Source organism: Xenopus tropicalis, chromosome 8 (genome assembly GCF_000004195.4).
Source record: "Xenopus tropicalis strain Nigerian chromosome 8, UCB_Xtro_10.0, whole genome shotgun sequence".
Taxonomy (NCBI): domain Eukaryota; kingdom Metazoa; phylum Chordata; class Amphibia; order Anura; family Pipidae; genus Xenopus; species Xenopus tropicalis.
In genome coordinates this window covers 87925315-87939325 of record NC_030684.2, presented here as the reverse complement: position 1 = coordinate 87939325, position 14011 = coordinate 87925315, and the positions used below count along the sequence as shown (strand labels likewise).

Below are 14011 nucleotides of genomic sequence, written 5' to 3'. Positions count from 1 at the left end.
AAAACAAACTCATAAAATCACTCCAAAACTTTATTGTGATCCGCTTGTGATAAAAAAAATTAAATAATTCACAGAATTAAAAAAGACAAAGTTAATGTATATATACAATATTAGCTCATATAAATAGTACCTTTTATACACAGATTATATTTCCCATGCCGGGCTAAAAAAGGGATTAGATTTAGTGTACATAATATTGCATATATGCCAGAGACTTCTTTATAACATTTGGGAAATTCTCTTAATACGTGAGAGGGCTCTTAAATTACCTTTAAATAAACATAAATTGAGAAGTTTTGGGACCTTAAAAGGGTTCTTTAAACACTTCGGGTACTGAGAAACAGGAATTCACATCCCCATATACATTACTTATGTAGTACACACTAAGGAACGGGAATTTGCATCCACATATGCCTTACTTATATAGTGCTTCACTCCCAAGTTTTGGAGCGATTTTATGAGTTTGTTTTGAAGTGTGTGAATTCTTATGATGAGCGCCAACTCCTAATACGTTAATAAATGTTGTATATATATCAGAGAGCACCACAGCTTCATTGCAATCAGCTTGAAAAAGGAACTAAAATGTTCTGAAAGCTTGCTATGATTATCTTAGTTAGCCAATAAAGGTATCACCTTTATACCACTTTTGTTATTTTTTATTTCAAAGGGGTTACCCTGTCTTTAACTCATTACTATGCCACTGAACACAACAATGACTATTTAACAGGAAACCTGAAAGAGAATTACTGATTTTCTGTGTTGTTTGAAGACAAATAGTGATAGCTCTGATACAGTTAACAGACAGCGAGTAGGTAAAGCTATATAACTTTGGCAGCCATAGCAAATAATTCACTCAATCATTTAACATTTTATTCTTGAACCAACAAATGTATTTTTTAGTTGTACTATTGGTGTGTAGGAGCCATCTCAGTGCATTGTGTCTGAGCTTTCAGGAGGAACATGCGCTACACATTAGAACTGCTTTTGAACTTGGATTGCTTACTACTGAGTGCTATTCAGAGCTGTATTGAGCTGCTATCTTGCTCCCTTCCCATTGTTCTGCTGATCAGCTGCTTGGGGGGAAAGGGAAGGGGTGATATCATTCCAACTTGCAGCTCAGCAGTAAAGTGTGACTGAAGTTTATCAAGAGTACAAGCCACTTGATGTGGCTCCCTGGGAAATGAACAATATGGCTAGCCCCATGTGACATTTTCCATGACAGTATTCCTTAAGGTACACTGTTCAGTGATTTCACATCATGGAAACAATCTGAAATTGATTTCTTAAAGGGGAACTTTCAATAAAAAAAATCTGTACCATTTCTAAATTAATCCAGTGTTTTTAAAACAGCATTTTTTTGTTTTGCTTGATTCTATCCCTATCCTTCAGGCTGACTCACTGATGCACCTGCATTGGGGCAGCAGTTACAATCTAACCAAACTGCTTTCCCTTACTGTAGATTTATTGACCATTCCAAGGCTGCCATGCACATGTATCAACAGTAATGTATGAACTTAAGAAATTGCTAATAGTGTCTATTACTGGGTTTCCTAATTTGCTTTCACTAGTATGAAAACCATTTATAGTTCTAATAAGAATGCAATTTCCACATGTAACAAATGTATTAAGCTTTTGTTAACATGAAAATAGGGCTAAATGCAAAAGTAAGCATGAAATGGCTTATCCCCTTATTATAAACTTACCTGTGTCCTTCTGCTCTCCTAGTTTATCTAAAATGTTGAAGGTGATGTCCAAGTACTCTCTCTGTATGGCACTAACAGCAATCTTTCTTTGTTTCCTTTGCCTGGGAACTATTTGGATTTTAAATTCTTCAGCTTCTTCTTTTGGCTCTGCATTTTGCTCTGTGTCTGATTCATTTCCCACGTCTGGCTTTTCACTATCTGTTTGATTTTCGGTGTCCTCTGTGACATTCAAAGGCTCACTCTTTTCTCCAGTATTGTTTTCCTCCATTGCATCCTCAGAGTTGTCATCAAGGGACAGCTCAGCAAGTGCACAGGACTTGCGTAGTTGATCTCTCTTTTGCTTTAGCGTAAGTGGGCTCCCACTGGAGCCCTCCTGATCGTCCCCTGGCTTACACAGCTCTTCAAAGTCTTTTTGATTTTCATGAGAATGGGGAGGGGTATCCTCAATTTGTAACACTGGATTAAAGTTGAAATCGCTAGTACCAAAATCTTTTGAGCAATCCTCTATGCTTACTTGTACTAAGGGCATCATGCTCAAGCTAAGTACTGAAGCACTGATGGGAGTTGAAGACGCAGACACAACAATACTGCCATTGTTCATGAGCTGAAATTCTTCATCATCACTTTCCACTATTCTCAAGGGTGGCAACGGCTCAAATATCAAGGAGTCACTATCAGAGTTTGATAACATAGATTGTTTTTCTGGCCCTGATGTTGAATCAGAAGATAGGTCTATCAGATCCAAATCTTCTCTTGGTGAAGGTGGCTTAGTTGGAGAATCAATTTTCACTTCAAATGTCTCCATGCAACTCAGTCTCACCTCAGGTATGACAGGTCTCCTTGTTTCATTGAAACTTTCTCTTGTTGATACATTTTCATTGGCAACCACATTTTCAGGCCCACTGGATGAATTTTGCCTACCATAATCATTCACTTTATGAGTGATGGGATGGGTTATATCACAACGATCAATACAGGACTTCCTTCGATGTTCATCTAAGGTAAATAATAATGAGTCTGTATTACCAATATCAAGGGATTTCTGCTTAAGAGATCGCAGTCTTTTCTTCTGGATGCCTTCTTCTCTGGCACAGCGCAGAATGCTATCTTGCAAATTGCCAGGTTCTTTATATTCTGATAGTTCAATTTCACCTTTAACAAAAAAAATTAAATATGATACCTGCAGCTCTCATCATTTTTTAGAAGACATATTTACAAATAAAATGCCGGAAAATGCTGGAAGATTTACTATAAGTAACTGATGATCTATTACACATGCCTTAAATAAAACAAGCTGCATTTAATAACACAAGGAGAAATTTTTACTTATATATAAAGCAGCTGGAAAAATGCAAGTATGCAGCTTTGCTTACTTCAACACAGCTTTAATGTGTTAACAGACTGCTCTGATCCATGCAGTAGAAGAATGTGGTACAGGGGTCCCTCTGAATGCAAATATTTTTTGCCCCCTGCCTTCCCATTTGGCAAATGGGTAATACAAGTAAATAAAATAATATTAACCATGAAAACTAATAAACTCAATTGGCAAAGGGGTGGAAAAACTGTGATTTCAATGGTAAACCTTTGTGACAAGCTGGGCGAGATGTAAAGAATTTAACTTCAAAGTTAGATCAAGAGTGGCCTTGTATGATGTAGCTAGCTTCAGTGAGTGCTGTAACACATATACCCAAGATGTCATAAGTGACATCCTAAGTAGTAAATGCAGTCAACCACTGTAATGCAGTTTAGTTTTTCAGTCTGGCCAATGTCTACAGCCTGTATATAATCAGAAGATTAGTTTCCCTGCAGTAATTCTGCCTACGTCACTCACAAGTGAATATCTCAAGCGACATCTGTCCCATAAGCCTGTAGATTGTCCATTTTTTTTTTATATTAAACCAACATTCAGGAGGGCTGAGATCTTTGGCAAGTTACTGCCTAAGTCTGTGTTTAGTTGACAATATTCTAAAACAACTGCATAGCTGTGTAAATAAAATAAGCATAGAAATGCATACTTCGCTGGGCATTCATGTCCACAGGTTGATATTTCACTTTACTGCCACCAATTCTTTTCAGACGAGCAAAGAAGGTTTGGGATTCCTTGTTACAAGCTCCGGTGGGGGTATCATGTATGTCTGACTCATCAAAGACACTATCCTCTTCTGGTGGAAAAGCAGATGATATTAGAAACCATAGTGACAGTGATTTGTTATAGATGCTTACAACATTTCTCAAATCAATTATAAAAGGACACAATCTGACTTAACTAAATGTGATTAGATTTGAATTATTCCCTCTTCACTGTTCTGTTTGACCTTAATGACAACTAAATTGCCATGCCCCCACCACCCATAAACACGGTTGCCTGAAACCATATTTCCCATGCTCCTCTAATCAAACTTTTTTTTCCAAAAATAAACAAAGTTTGCATTCTGTGCTCTCTATTTACTCTTTTGTGTATGTGCTACACTCCAACCCCTACCTCAACCTTTTGATATACTCACAATTCTTCTTTTGCTCAGTTCCTATCGTTTGTGCTTCTGCTATACCTAATGAGTTTGTCTTGTATTTCTTTCCTCTTTACGTTGCCCTGCAAGAACTGGCCTCACTCATTTCCTTGTAATAATACTCACTCAGCTGTTTTCCTTATTCCTGCATAATATTCAGAGCAATCTTTTTTAAAATAATACCCATAATTTTAGGTTACTAAACTTTAATTATTTTTTTTTTATTATTTCAGCACAGAAAAGAATTATCTGTATTGTTAATCCCTACATGAAATTGGCATCCAGACTAATGACTCAAGTGGGCATTAGTGCTGAATGGCAACTGCCCTAAGCAACTTTAACATACTCTAACAAACTGAAATTTATTTTCTTTATTAATATAAATCAAGTCATTAACACTTTTCAGAAGAAAATGCTTCCAGGAAACTGTTGATAAATGGTTAAGAAGTGCTGGGAATACTTCTATATTCCCCAGTTCCATATATTTTAATCTGCCCTTATATTTTGAAATCACAGTAAAACAATATACATTTTCTAGAAGCTAATGTGTTAACACAAATGTTTCAGAGAAAAATGAATGATGGTTGTTTTGCCTAAAGTTAGACCACCAGTGAATGATTACACCACCTTTCTCTTTTTCACTGTATCTGCTGATATTACTGTTGTCACTGTAGAGAGGTCCAGCAGTTGCATGTGGTTTGCAGCTGTGATATTGAGCATTAAGGGTATTGACTGTGATGTGAATCAGATGTAGGACAATCTTGCTCAGATCAGCTTCTCTGTATGGATACTGTTAAACAGAAGACAGCAAATAACAATTTAACCTGTTTACCTGTTTATAATCAAATGAACAAAGACAGAAAGCTATAACTGGAGACACCATACTTATAAAGATGAACTGAGGTATTGTCTCCTTATAGAGAAATTATACTATGTAGCATTCAGGACAACTATATATCTTTTTGCACAAACACTGAAATAATTGCTTTATTATTATTTATTTATATCACTATAATACACAAAAGCCATGAATATCCTGTAAAATATATTGTTATAAATGGTGCTTAGTAATGTCATCCATTCTAATCAGTGTTTGGTGAGATCATTTATGTCACATGACTGAAACTTGTGTATTATAATACATAATGTAATCCCTACATTGTAAAATCTGAGGATATTAGAACTCGCCTTTGGCCTTGTGCTTTTATACAGTCATGAAAGTCCTTGGTTGCTTATATGGGGTTATTTACAACTTGGAAGGCAAGGTTCAAAATGTCAATAATTTTGGTGGTTTTGTCACTTACAGTATATCAATTGTACTTTGTTTTTCACTATTTCAAGAATAAAGATTGTTATTTTAGATGTGACAAAACTGCTTTTATTGAACTAGGCAAGTTCTGCTCATGACTGACCTGCACAGTCACTGAGAAAATTAAAAAGTGATTTTACATTTCAGAAAAATTGTCAAGCAAGCATAGCACATGCCAAAATAAAAAGTTCTATGTCTGTATAGCAGTGAAAGTGGGTGGCATTTGTCCTTTGCCATTCCTTTTGAGTATTTTACTTGCAAATATGTATATGCAGCACTCTTTTATTACATTAACATTCATGCTATATAATATGCTCTATATGACTATTTTAGAACCTGCATGTCACGGTCGGCACCCTAAACCAGAACAGATGCCAAGTTCCCTTGTCTCGGCTCGGCTTCACCAGTGTTGTGACCGCCTTTGGCTTCGGGAGGAGCCCTCAGCTACTCAGATGCCACCTGGACTTAACGAGGGGAACGAGGCAGGAGTTCTGGCAAGCAAAGGGGCACGACTGTAGATAAAGTCAGTTAGGCCGAAGATCACGGTACAAATAGGGTTAAACAAGGTCGTCGTCAGGCAGGCTAGGTCGGGGCGGGCAGCAATCAAGGATAGTCAGACAGGCAAGGGTCAAACCGGAATAATCGATACAGCAGGATGAGACGAAAACGTAGTCGAAGTACAAGCCGAGGTCAGATATGGAAAATCAGGATAGTCAGGAGCAAGCCGGGTCAAAAACACAGGAAGGCAACAAGCAGGATACAGGAACAAAATACACAAGGCTCAAAAGGCACCAGGAATCAAATCCTATCACGGGCAATCAGTAACTAAAGAAAGGCCCTTTAAATATTTCAAATTTGGCGCCATTGCGCGCTGACGTCATGCGCCGTGCGTCATGACGTCATTCGTCAGCGCGCCTGCGCCTTTAAACATGCGGAAGTGCGCGCGCGCGCACACTATGGAGGAGCAGGCACAGAGGCAGAACGGCGCGGCGGGCGTCCCCGCCGATGGCAGCGCGGCGGGCGTCCCCGCCGTGCCGGTAAGGCACACTTCCTTACACTGCAGCTGTCCATAATTCTTTACATAACTGCAATAAAGTACTGAATTCTGACAAGCAAGATAAATTTTTGTATTTATGTTACTAATTTATGTAAAACAGCTGTAATCAAACCCATCTGTTCATATTAGCACACATGAACTTTATTATTTGCCTGTTACCCAAGTGGTCCAGAGTTATCTTTTTAACTGCATGTAATTGATTTATATGTTCCTCTCCCTATGAGGGTCCACATGAACTTATGGCACTAAAAAAGTAGATGGAGGGGTAAAATGTAATGTTATAATGTTTATTAAACTGTTATAGTTCCTTTGCCAAATATCTTATGAGATGGGTAACTGCTAATTCAGCAGAATGTCTGTATTTCTACAATGTTTATGTGATAAGGAGAGTGCACATACCTTATAAAGTATGACAAGCAATGCCTTTAGCCACATTTGTCTAATATGAGGTTTAAGAGACCACAGGGAGCAGCGAGGTGGCTGCTGGAAGTAATGACGCAGCTGGGGACAGGCACAGTATTTTAGTACTTGTACCACAAGTGGCAGAAGATGTTTTCCAAGGTTAATATTATAATCCATCACCTACAAAAAGTAATTGTTCAGTATATTAACTGTTCAAACCATTTTGGATGACATAAGTTAAAATAGCACTTACAGAAAAAACATTTCATATCCTTAACCCTTGTATACAGTGAGCATAGGTATGTTCCATTCTACTCAAACGTAAATAAATTAGTATATTAACTAGTCATGCAAATGCAGGTAATTGTCCATAATATAAGTGATTTAAATTAATATCTGTGAATATCATATGAAAGCAGATGATAAAATATAAAATGACTTGTGTGATATCAACAAAAAAAAATGTTCTGTGCCTCAACATTTTAAATAATTCTGCTCTAACTCTATTTGTTTGATATTATCTTACTTGCATTATTTCAAAACAAACAGTCAAATTATTAAAAGATGAATCATACATTTTTACAGAAAGACAAGCAAGGTTTAACATGAACGAAGTTCAGATTTCTTCAGGCTATACCACAAATGTCATTGAACTATTAATTATGGAAATACAGGGGAATAAGTCAAAGAACCAGCTTTCAAATAATAAGATCACTGAAGCTGCCAGTACTTTGAGAAAATGATTTAAACTAACAAATTGTTTAAGGCTTATTTTTATAAAAAACAGAAACTACGTCCCTTCAAATATGGTATTAAATAAACACAACACATTAACTATTGTTTCTACATCCTAAGCACACTCCTCTTTAAAATTCCCTATATACCAATTTCTTTCACCAAATTCAACATTAAACCAAGAGCTAAAAAGACTCACAAACTACAGTATATTATTCCCTAACTTGCTTTAACATATACCCTACAAGACATGCAAAAATAAAGAAACTACAAAATTTTGTGGACTGTGGTTCATAAATGACCATCTAGGGGCACATTTACTAATCGACGAATCCGAATCCCGAATGGGAAAAATGGGATTGGAAACGAAAATGTTGCGACTTTTTCGTCGGCGTCACAGTTTTTTGCGTATTTTGCGCAATTTTTTCGTCGCCGTCACGACTTTAACGACTTTTTCGGCACCGTTGCAAATTTTTCATATTGAGCAATTGTAAACGGCGGAAAAACCAATCCAATTTTTTCGCAATGGCGACGAAAAAGTTGCAGAAAATATATGATAAAGTCGTAACGGCGACAAAAAAGTCGCGCAAAATACGAAAAATCACGACGCCGACGAAAAAGTCGCAAAAATACCGATCATTACAAAAAAACGCATTTGGACGCTTTTGGTCCGTTCGTGGATTAGTAAATGTGCCCCCTAGTGTAGATACCTGAAAAGTGCCATGGATTTAATAGAGATAAGTTACTTCTCATAGTTGGTCTCCCATCCCGACCATTGCCCTTCACTGCATTTTCCCAATTTTAAGTAATCTAACCAACCTGATCTATATTTATCATATCTTATTTACCTACAGGCTGGCAATAGCAAGGTGGTGAAAATCTACAGAAAACACACAGTCAACTGATCTATGAAAATAATATAATGTACTATATAAACTTCTCTGTCCTTTCTATCTTTTTCTTTTTGTATTTGTCTTTTTGCATGGTTTACTAGAAGCCCATCAGGGATTCTATTCTATCAGAGCTTTGTGGTTCACAAAAATGTTTATAAAATATATACAAAAAAATGAAACACAAGAATCCCTGTGTTGAAAGAACTTTAAATGAGAGAGTAATAACTAGTGGGTAATTTGCCAAGCTGAGGTCAATGTCATTGATGTATTAAGTTTTATAAAGGCTAAAACCCTGAGGTCTGTTACAAAGACCTAGATCTTCAGCATTAGTGCATCCTCCCAGAGATACTGTAATGCACTGTAGGCTATTGACATTTCTAGGAATTTATCTAAAACCTCTAGGCTGCCAATGGAAAATTGCAGAATTATAATCTTTTTTTCAAGAAACTGATTACAATTACCAATTACATTATACTCCCATTTAAATTCCCATACAGTCTGTCTTACTGACCTCAACTATTTGTCTGATCTGTGACAATATATATATGAAGAGGTTGGACTGTGGTGGATCTTAAAGGTGCGATTAACTTTTTTTTAGTATTTTGTACACATTCATATTTAAAGACTATCTGCAATTGGTTTTCATTTTTATTTTTTCTGTTTTTTAATTAGTGAGCTTTTTGGTCAGCAGCTCTTCATTGTGAAATTTATCAGATATCTGGTTGCTAAGGTCCAGTATACTCTAGCAACCAGGCAGTGGTTTGAATAAGAGACTGTTGGGTGAACAGAAAGATAAGTAACAAAAAGGAACATAACAATAAAATTATAGCTTCACAGAGCAATAGTTTTTGGCTGCTGGGTTCAGTGACCCCAGACTGGAAACAGGCATGAAAAACATTAAACAGTATAAAAAATGAAAACCAATTGAAAAGTTGTTAAGATAGGACATTCTATAACTGGCTAAAAGTTAACCTAAAGGTGAACAACCCCTTTAACACCATAGGGCCCCCTGTGTTGGATCATTGTTTAGGACACTTGCTGATAACATAATACCAAGTAGGTGGGGTCCCTGGGCCCCCAGCCTATAGGACCTCTGTGTAGCTGCCCAGGCTGCATAAATCCTATGTCTATCCAACCCTGTACATGAACTATCCTCAGTGAGCTCCCCTAACTCCCTCATACCTGTGCAACTCCTGCAATGAAAGCATTGAAGCAAGTTGATGTGCGCATCTTCTGTGGTGCAATTGTAAAGTATCCTTCTTGTTGGTCAAACCCAAGCAGAACATATAGATGGCGTTTCACAGTGTTGAAGGCTTTGGCACTACTGATATCAGCCTCGGCGCTGCTCTTGTCTTTTGCCATAAATTTCATTAATACAATAATCAGCTGGTGAACAGTCTGGTGGTCAATTCCAGCATCCTCTGGCAGTGGATCCTTGATTATATTATCATTTTCTGGAGACTGTTGGGCTATCATCCCCAAACATTTTAAAACAGAATTAGTTAGTTTTAATGCTATTTCAAAAATTGTTTTATAGACTTAACATACAGGCATGGATTTTTTTTATATATCACTTTGTCTCCCACTGTACAGAAACTGAAAAATTCTTACAAATGGAAGAGAAAGGTTGGATAAAAATCACTGGCCTTTTTAAAACAAAGAGACTGTAAATCTCTTCTAGTGGCTGTGTAGAGCAGAACCAAAATAAAACTAAAATGAATACATTTTCCAGATATTTCTCTGGGTCCCACCTTGTGTTTGCTCTGCTGTTCCCCCAAGAGCTGGTGCTGACTGCTCATGTCTTGTCAGCCTGACAGCTAGAGACAGAATGAAAGTAATAATATTAAAAATACAAATACAATTGTATTTTCATTGCATGTCAAGTGACAACAATATAAAGGATGAAAAACATATAAGGCATTGCCTTTCCAGGGGCGCTTGAGAAACAATTGTGGGTTGATGCTGGTGCTTTGGATACACAAACCAAAAAAATATGATACTTGATGTAATTTATAGGGATCTGTATTGGGGGCCCTTGAGCCCACTTTAGCTACATGAAAACTTTAGTAAAGTGTGGAACATAATTTGTCCCTTGGCTGTCCTAGAAATAAACTTTATTTGGCAGACTGCACTGATATCTCAGGAAGCCTTTGAAAGCAAACAGTGTAATAGATACTCTAGCACTTGCTTCACACCTTCACACACTTTCATACAGTATGTTTTAAGCTTTGACAATATTTGTATTTCTTTTTTAATACAAAAAATAATTTGCATTATTCTCCTAAAAAGACTTGTGCACTTGCATTAATATTGTGGCTAGCAGTGTCATAAATTACTCAACGGATTTTGGTGCTCAGCGTTTCCGGTAGGGATAAAGCTCTCTTAGATTCTCCAGGTCCTTTGACGCTGTCTCGTAGGGAGCGAACACTCTTCTGGCGATTACGAGCAAAACGTGCCCTCTTGATCTTCCACATTGCAGCATCACTGAGGTTGGCCACATTGGTCCTCACAGCAGTGATTGCTAATTTAAATATATATATATACAATTTATGGCTCAAAAATCAATTTAAAACAGTTAAAATATATATATATAAAAGTGGTATAAGTGATAACGGAGATACAGGAAAGCCTGATTCAAGCATGCTGTTGTAGTGGTGACCAAAAGGTAGAGTGTTACCTACTAGTAGATCTTGTGCTCTTTAACATTAAACAAGGGCCGCAAAGGATGCCACTAGATCACCCAGTTTTGACATAAAATGTGACTTGAGTATCAGTATTGTGTATTTATGTCTAACAGTATATACAGGTATGGGATCCCTTATCCGGAAACCCGTTAACCAGAAAGTTCCGAATTACGGAAAGGCCATCTCCCATAGACTCCATTATAAACAAATAACTAATTTTTTTAAATGATTTTCTTTTTCTCTGTAATAATAAAACAGTACCTTGTACTTGATCCCAACTAAGATATAATTAATCCTTATTGGGGGCAAAACAAGCCTATTGGGTTTATTCAATATTTAAATGATATTTAGCAGACATAAGTTATGGAGATCTGAAAGATCCCTTATCCGGAAAACCCCAGGTCCCGAGCATTCTGGATAACAGGTCCCATACCTGTACTATATTTGACATTCATGTAATTTTATTTAACTTCCCTTGCAGGTTAAGAGCACTTTAAAAATGCAGATCAGATTAACTTAATTAGGTGATTCCATTAGAAACAGACACCCACTAGTAACTCCTGGGCACTTCTGCTACTAGAGAAAAAAATAAATATATCTGGATTTAAGACTTGCAAAAGAAAACTGGAATATTTCAAGAAAAGGTTGCATCACATATTTTGTAAGCTTTTATGGTAAAAGTACCAATTCTGTGATGTCTGTATTTTATTGACTGTGGGAAGAATGTAGGAGGGATGGAATAAATGAGTGCAACTCATGGAGTAATAAATGCTGAAAACATTCATTACCTTTTCACAAACCCCACAATTTAATTAATTATTAATACACAATACGTAATTATCACTTACTGGTAGGAAATGGGAATTCTTTGTTGCAATCCAAATGGAGCTGTGCTTCCAAGGAAAGTGTATCAAACCTATTGACAAAGAATTCCCAGCTCAGAGCCGGTATATCCTGCTTCAGGAAATGGAGCAACAGGAGTTTGCTAAGGATTGTCGGCCTGTCTTTAACAACAGTATCAAACTGAAAGTCAAGGCAAAGGCACAAACCCTAAAGGAACAAAAGAGGGAGGAGCAAGAATATTAGGCAAAATTCACTGGACATAAGGACAGCACATGAATATCTAATAAAGGGATGGACATGCCAGTAACATAATGACTCCATTCAGTTTCAAATGTTGAAAAACTTAATCAGATATATGCACTAGTTTCTTCTAGTTAATGGATATGGGCCTAAGATAGGTAGTAAAACTCCTAAAATGTGAGGCATATTATCCTAAACAACCAAGCCTCACCTGTAACGCTGGTCTCTTAATGGTGTCCAGAAGAAGCCCTGCTCTTGTAGCAACTGCAGGATTCACATCTTCTACCGCAGTCAGGAAACAACAGAAGGCATGCGCCAAAGAATACTTTAGCAAATGGTTCTTTGTGACTGAGTGAATATCCAAAAATCTGCACAAGACGGCGACTTTCTCCACTAAAACAATCAAGAATAAAAGAAGAGATTGTCTTTGATGCATGCTTTAATGCCATATAATTCTGCTATGCATCTCAACATGGGTTACAAGGAACCCTATCATCCCATCTTTTACTTGAGCCTGAATATACTGGTATTAATGCTGGTAGTGCTCATTGCAGAGATTCTACATAAAACACATCTATAAATGCATTTATAAATTTTAAAAACAAGAACATAAACCATATTTACAGGACTGTAGTACACTAGAATTGATTAAGAAAACAGCAAGCGGATTCTGTTTAATTAAGCTGTAACTGCAATTATACATCATTGCAGTAACATAACGTTGTATGTGATTAAAGTGACAGCAAGATTTCCTTTTTGCCACTCCTTTTGCAATATGACATTGATAAAAGAAAGCTAGTAACATGCTGTCAAAGAATTCTACATGCAACAAGTACGGGATAAGAGAAACTTACCTGCTTCAAACCTCATTTTCCAGTCCTTGCTATTAAAATTGCTGTTTATTATGGTCCAGAAAATGTCTGCCCCATGAGGTAGTGAGAGAGCATGGAGAAGCAGTGGGGCACCCAATGAAGAGAGCTGAGAGAACTCTGATTTTAGAACTCGCCATAAACTATAGATAACAAAGAAAGGTATTGATGAGCAGTGGTGCCAGTGCCATCAATACCACTGAGGAAGAGCAAAACATTAAAACATTGTAATATATTAAGGGTCTTTCAGGTGCAGAGCCAACACCAGTGGATAATATATCCCATACCTGTACCAGCTGCCTTTCTGAGACCCCATGAGAACAGAGCAGTGAGTAAACATATATACAGGTATGGGACCTTTTATCCAGAATGCTTGGAACCTGAGGTTTTCCGGATAAGGGGTCTTTCTGTAACCTACTGTTGCTTTAATAAAAGGCATATTTTTGGAACTGGAGTGCAAATTGTTTGTACTGCCCTTATTGTATGACCATGGAAGATGACACTCTAAATATATTTATATTATATATCAACATATAAGAAAGATAAGTATTTAAATAGTTTTATTCATAAAGTTATTTTGTATATTTGACCACCAGGGAGGTGAGCAGATTGAGAATACTTAAAAATTTAAATATAAAGCCACAAGCCAAAGCCTCAATTTGCACAGAGGCGGGGCAGTCAATATATGATTGTCAGCTTAGATTTTTTTATTACAATGACTTTAACATTCCATTCAGCACTTCCTACATATCATCTAGATGGCATATGC

General features: G+C 36.9%; 1 protein-coding gene across 6 annotated transcripts in view; it reads right to left on the bottom strand.

Annotated features, from left to right (window-relative positions):
* unc79 (unc-79 homolog, NALCN channel complex subunit) overlaps positions 1 to 14011 on the bottom strand; it is a 92183-nt gene that overhangs the window by 39461 nt on the left and 38711 nt on the right. For all 6 annotated transcript variants that reach the window (XM_012969401.3, XM_012969402.3, XM_031891384.1 and 3 more), the window contains 10 exons: positions 13228 to 13385; positions 12585 to 12766; positions 12139 to 12340; positions 10948 to 11127; positions 10358 to 10423; positions 9789 to 10075; positions 6976 to 7158; positions 4838 to 5000; positions 3719 to 3865; positions 1704 to 2855 (listed from right to left, as the gene is read on the bottom strand). In XM_012969401.3, the coding sequence (XP_012824855.1) occupies positions 1704 to 2855; positions 3719 to 3865; positions 4838 to 5000; positions 6976 to 7158; positions 9789 to 10075; positions 10358 to 10423; positions 10948 to 11127; positions 12139 to 12340; positions 12585 to 12766; positions 13228 to 13385 (2720 nt within the window). The remainder of the gene's footprint in view (positions 1 to 1703; positions 2856 to 3718; positions 3866 to 4837; positions 5001 to 6975; positions 7159 to 9788; positions 10076 to 10357; positions 10424 to 10947; positions 11128 to 12138; positions 12341 to 12584; positions 12767 to 13227; positions 13386 to 14011) is intronic.